This window comes from Brachyhypopomus gauderio, chromosome 12 (genome assembly GCF_052324685.1).
Source record: "Brachyhypopomus gauderio isolate BG-103 chromosome 12, BGAUD_0.2, whole genome shotgun sequence".
Taxonomy (NCBI): domain Eukaryota; kingdom Metazoa; phylum Chordata; class Actinopteri; order Gymnotiformes; family Hypopomidae; genus Brachyhypopomus; species Brachyhypopomus gauderio.
The window spans coordinates 5630414-5636706 of NC_135222.1; the positions used below are offsets into that span (position 1 = coordinate 5630414).

Consider the following 6293-nt stretch of genomic DNA (forward strand, 5'->3'; position numbering starts at 1 on the left):
TTTATTTATGCATTCATTTGTTTATCTTCGGTTGTTTCCTCAAGTGTGAAGTGGGCCCCAATCATCAGTCAGCGATCGTCCAGGGTTTTTTGGGGGGGGTTGTACTTGACATTAACCCAAAGCTACGCTGATGAGATACGTGAGGTTTCCTGTCGGCCCCTGCCAGCGTCTGATTGGTTTACAGCTCCAGGAACTGGATCTCTACTCTGCTTCCTGCCACCATTTTGGTATAAATAATGGAAAGCAGCTAATGTGATGTATGAAGGAAACTCCAGCATGCTACAGCACAAACACACACACACACACACACACACACACACACAAACACACGAGTAGGCATGTGTGTTGCTTGAAGCTTGTTTGTTTATTCGCGGAGTGAAGAGGGGGTACTAACCCTGAGAGAACTAATCTGGCCCAGGATTTCCCTTACCACACACCGCACGCTTGTGGTGACGAGACCTAAATATTTCCACCATCTACAAACAAATATCTTGTACCATCCATCAACAGTAGGCTAACCCAAACCCCGTGTCCCGCAAAAGACACTAGGGACCAGACTCTCACAAACACTATAGACAAGTGCGCATTAATAATGAGGAGAGAGAAGGACAGCGGAATGACTTTAAGCTTGCTATAATCTCACACGGCTGCGTACACACACCTGCTGTAGCCCTGTTTAAAATGGGAACTTTAGCCTTGTCTGACACGACAGCTCGAATGCGTTCAAAGTGTCTCCGAGCTGACACGCAGGAGTTGTCAGTGGCTTAACCAAATCAGTGCACACACAGGCGCATTAGCACGGAGAACAGAAGCCGTAAAGCTTGCGGAACGGGAACAAACGTGGGAGACTGCTGTCAGCTCCACGGCTGAGCACGTGAGGGCCGGCCCGGGCCTCCAGGCTGTGAGATCGCTGAAGGTCGGCTCGTGCTGGAGTAAAAAAAGCCTTCAAGTGGACAATGAAATGTCAACATCTCTGAATATTACTTGCTAGAAAAAAAAAAAGCCCCACACACATTCCTCGCGTATTGGAAACAGTAAAATTAGACCCGCGGGTCAGGAAGCACACACAAGAAGCCAGACACTAATCCGGCATGTGTGTCTGCTTGACTGATGGAGCAGACTTCAGAAACCAAAGCAGGGCGGCATTATTGAAAAAGAAAAAAAAGACAAAACAACAATAACTTATAAAGTCTGTCTAATATTTCACCTCCATTCAAACACTTCTGTAGCAGATTTATGTGCTGTGACCAAAACAATACGGCTCTGATGTGAAGGAAGGATAAAGAAGGATGTTCTCCATGGCATGAACATCAGGAGAGACTATTTTGTTTCAAATACCCCCACTGCTATGACCCCCCCCCCCCCCCCCCCCCCCCCCCCCCGAGCAAATGCTATACCTACTCACATTCACCTGGAGAGAGGGAGACCAGCGCGGAGGAAGACAGAGGGAGAGGGCAGTGGCTCCTACCTGGATGATGGACATCCTGTTGCCGGGTGCGTCCGGCGTGCCGCTCACGGGCCCCGTGAAGCTGCTGTGGCAGCCGCCGTGGCCCTGGGGCACGCTGAGGTTGTTGGCGGTGGGTTTGAGGTACATGACCTCCGAGCGCGGGGAGCTGAGCGGCAGGCGGGTCTGGTAGTCGAAGTAGACGGGCGAGGTGGCGAGGGACGGGCTGCTCACCACGTTCATGACGTTGACGGCGTCGCGCTCCTCCCCCTCGCTCTGCACCAGCATGATGTCGTTCTTGCTGATCTTCTTCTTCTTGCCCTTCCCCAGCGGCGGGTGCGAGTACTCGGCGATGCGACAGTTGTACGTACGCACCTCCTTGTTCTCGCGCCGACACTTGACGGCGACCGCCACCATGGCGACGAGCAGGAGGGCGGAGACGACGCTGAGTGTGGCGATGAGGGGCAGCGAGGCGTCCCAGGAGCGGCGTTCGCCGTTGACCCGCGGCTCGCCCTCCGCTGGTGCCCCCGAGTACGCTTTCACCACCAGTCGCGCCATGGCCGACAGCGTGGGCTTGCCGTGGTCCGTCACCTTGACGATGAGCTCGACCACGGGCGACACCTCTTCCCAAAGGGGTTGGGACGTGCGCACCTCGCCCGTTACCGAGTCGATCTCGAACAGGCGTTCCTCGTTACCGTCTGAGATCTCGTAGGTGAGGCGGCCGCTCTCCCCGAAGTCGTTGTCCGTAGCGTGCACCGTGGTGACGACGTGGCCCACGCCGACGTTTCTCGGGACGTGGATCTCGGCCGTGTCGTTCTGCAGCAGAGGCAGGACGATGACGGGAATATTGTCGTTCACGTCCAGCACGCTCACTCTCACCGTGGTGTTGCTCTCCAGGTGCGGGTTACCCGAGTCCTTCGCCTGGACCTTGAAGTCAAAGTACTTTGTTTGCTCGTAGTTGAAGCTCCGCAGGGCGTATATGGCTCCGTCAGTGGGTTTGATGTTTACGTATGTTGTGATGGACTCCTCGCTGACGTTGGATGGAAGGAGGGAGTAGGACACGGTGCCGTTCTGGCCCAGATCCGGGTCATGGGCCAGAACCGAGCCGAGATACTCCCCTGGGATGTTATTTTCGGGCACCTGAAGGAGGTACACCACTTTGGTAAAACGAGGCGCGTTGTCGTTCTCGTCCAAGATCTTGACGGAGAAGGACTTGGTGGAGTTCAGGGGAGGGTTCCCGTTGTCTTTGGCCACAATGGTGACGTTGTACTCATCTTTCATCTCGCGGTCCAGCGGTCTGTCTGTCACCACCGTGTAGAAGTTGTCAGAGTTCTCCTCCAGCCTGAACGGCACATTCCCTGATATCCGGCACTGGAGCTGCCCATTTCGACCAGAGTCCTTGTCGGTGACTCTGACCAGAGCGATGACGGTCCCGGGGGTGGCTGCCTCGCTAATCGCCCCCTGCCTCACCGCCACAAAACCTATTGACGGCCAGTTGTCGTTCCTGTCCTGCACTTTAACAGTGACTTTACAATGACCGGGAATTGGGTTCGGACCTTGATCCTTTGCTTGCACGTCAATCTCAATAATTGAGTTTTCCTCGTAGTCAATTTTCCCCTGAATCTTTATGACCCCTGTTCTGGGGTCTATTGAGAACAACTCTTTGATTCTGTCCGGGACATAGCAGCTGAAAGCATAGGTAACTTGTCCATTACTCCCCTCATCAGGGTCAGTGGCATTTAAATCTATCAGCACTGTTCCTGGAGGGGAGTTCTCTGGGATCTCTATAACATAAGAGGGCTCATCGAACACAGGACTGTTATCATTAGAATCAGTTACTTTTACATTTATTTGCACTGTGCCTGATCTCGGATACTCTCCCCCGTCTGTGGCGGTTATTATAAGAGTATGATGGCTGCGTTCCTCTCTGTCTAACGACCTCTGTACGACCAACTCAGGAAATTTTGTTCCGTCCCCTCTGGATTTTACATCCAAGGAAAATATGCTGTAGTCATCTCGCGTGATTTGATAGGTTTTGAGGCCGTTTTCCCGAGTGTCGGGGTCGTATGCGGCAGCCAGAGGGAAGCGTGTCCCTGGCGCCGCGTTCTCAGATATGTCTATATCGATTTGTTCAGAAGGGAAACTGGGCGCGTTATCGTTTATGTCCTGCACTTCTATCTTAATCATACATATCTCTTTGTCGTTGGCGAACACTTCCAGTGATAGCTGGCACTTCGGGTTTCGTTTACACAGTGTTTCCCTGTCGATCCTCTGCTTGGTATAAAGTAGCCCGCTTTCGGGATCCACGTCTATCAGGTGCGGCGCGGAATTCTCCAACACCCTGAAGTTGGATTTTTTGCCCTGTTCCCCCAGCTCAAGACCCGCGTCTTTGGCGATGTTTCCGATCACGCCCTGGATTTTCTCCTCAGGTATCGAATAGTTCAGGTTTTTCAGTGTCAGGGCTTGCGCCCATAAGAGGAGGAAAAATAAAACAGAGAGATACATCCCTTTGAATAGGAGCACCTCGGTTTACGCTTCCGACCTGTTGATCCGACCGGCAATCTTACGACGTGTACCTTCAATTACTAGTCTGGTCATGGTTCAAAATGTCCAAAGACATCGTGCGGTGTCTTCATCCGAAATGTGTCTTCTCTCCACCGCGTCCTTTTATCCTGAGTTTTTACAACAAACGTTGCGGCTCAACATCTAATTGAAATTCTGCTGAATGCCCAGGCGCATTGGAGACATTGAGCACGACGGAAAAGCCTCAGTGTCCCCTCGTCTGAAACACACACACAAAAGAGACACAGAAAATGTCTTTCTTGCTGTAAAACACGACAGTTGCATGTGTATAACGTGAAGTTAATAATTTGACATTCCAGAAGCGAAATGGTTCAAAGGCACTCTTTGTATATGCGGGTTTTCGCCTGGCTGGTGCGACCTAATGAAATGCACATCTAATGCGTAATTCCTCATTCCTTGAACGACGTGGAGAGCATGTCAATAATGTAACCTTGAAAGGCGTCGGACGCTTTACCACTACACACAGATTGATGTGGTTATTTTTCAGCTTTTAACATGCAGGGAGCGCAAACGCGGCAGGACTAAGTCATGTGGCATGAGTTAACTACACTATGACCATAATAATCACACCATTCAAAATAAATTGGGAACTAGCGACGATGAATAAATATTTTTTCCCCAACGCAAACAGCGGACAGACAGGGGCCACATCCATAATCAGTCGTGTTGAGGCAACACTAGGAATACAAATGGGTTAAAAACAGGACCCTCAAACGCGCTAACAAATAAATCACTTAATCCGACAATTAAACCGAATCCACGCACGGTGTCCAAGACAAATAAAAGAATAAAACCACGTGAGTGACATTCCTACGGTACGTCTCCGTCTTCCCTAACAGACCGAAGCTGTTGCATCCTGACCCGGTCTAGATCCTACAGCAGGACCCGCTCCGGATTGACGCGCCAATGACATTTTCATCTCTCAGATTTCACCGAATGAACAGACTGATTAGAAAGACTTACCGACGCCCAGCTAAAACAACACACACAAAAAACACAACTGCTTACATCCTCTGTGCGCCACGCGATTCTTCCGAGGGGAAGCCACAGGCTCCGGTACGCACTAGTGGGTGAAAGTAAAGTGGTCCAGGAAAGTGCGCCTGAGATGCGCCTGAGCGCGTCCCCGCGCCGCGCCGATCACCACGCGGCCACGCGCCTCCGTGCAGGATGCAGTGAGTCACCGCGCTCCTCCGAAGAACCTTTTACGAGGGACGTGAAGACCCAAACACAACATATAGATCCACATAGGACACGAGGAGTGTGAGCAGCCCTCTCGCGTGCTGCAGAGACGTCCCCGTCATCTCCGTGTCCTTGCCTCTTTCAGGAAATCACGTCCACTTGCTGCGGAACCAAAGATAAAAAAAGACACGCAGGTGAAAGCCGACAGTTGTGGACACCAATACAAAGTGTAACCGGACGGGTTCCGGTTCTTGCTCGTAACGGTATTTGTTGACACCAGTGTTACAGTTTGACAGCAGGTTTGCCTACTACATCCCCTCCACGTCTCTCTCTGACTAACTCACTCTTTCTCATAGTGCATTAAACATTGGTACTGATCCGCTGCCAACCAATGAAAACCGGAGGCGGCTCTGCCTTCCAACATTTGACCAATAGGATCCTCCGCTCACGGTTTGGAGGCGGAGTCAGCCAAGCCGCCCAGAAAGTAGGACAGTCCTCCCGGTGTAGGCAGGAGTTTTCAAATAGTCTTGGCGTGATTTGAAATCCTAACGCCATTTTCCGTTGGCGTGACGGTTTTCTTCCGCTTTTATGACAGTGAGGACGTGAAACAGGCAGTCTAGGACAGCATGGAGGTCTCGGAGCTGAAGATAAAGACTGGAGTTAAAGACTGTAGCTACTGGACTGTACCGCTTGACCGAGGCGCTCAGCGGGCGCTGAAGTCCCCAGTGATGCTGGAGACGTGATACAAGCTGTTACAGCGGCGCCACAGGAAAACACTGATTTTCCACGAAGGATGCTGAAACAAAACTTGATACAAACTCTTTACTTGTGTCAATACTCCACAGTAGCGTTTGTTTTGTGTCTGTTGGGCATTATTGTGTATAGACCAACTAAGTTGAAACGGCGTTGCTGGGTTGTTTATAGCAAACAACACCGTGGGCGTGTGATCTAGAGGGATCCATCATTACCGCAGATGATCCCTCATCGGTTTGGGGGTTTTAGTTTTCAAGCTGCGCTTTTCCATCTATTTATACCGATTTTCTTGAAAATATCGAAGAAACAAAAAAAATGTATGAATAAATACATG

At 51.0% G+C, this 6293-nt stretch overlaps 1 protein-coding gene across 1 annotated transcript in view; it reads right to left on the reverse strand.

The window, feature by feature from the left end:
- Positions 1 to 5657, reverse strand: part of pcdh17 (protocadherin 17) — a 36005-nt gene extending 30348 nt beyond the window's left edge. The window contains exons 1-2 of the mRNA XM_077024134.1: positions 4991 to 5657; positions 1469 to 4226 (exon numbers count right to left, since the gene is read on the reverse strand). Coding sequence (XP_076880249.1) covers positions 1469 to 3949 — 2481 coding nt within the window. The 5' untranslated portion in view covers positions 3950 to 4226; positions 4991 to 5657. The remainder of the gene's footprint in view (positions 1 to 1468; positions 4227 to 4990) is intronic.
- Between the last annotated feature and the right edge of the window lie 636 nt (positions 5658 to 6293).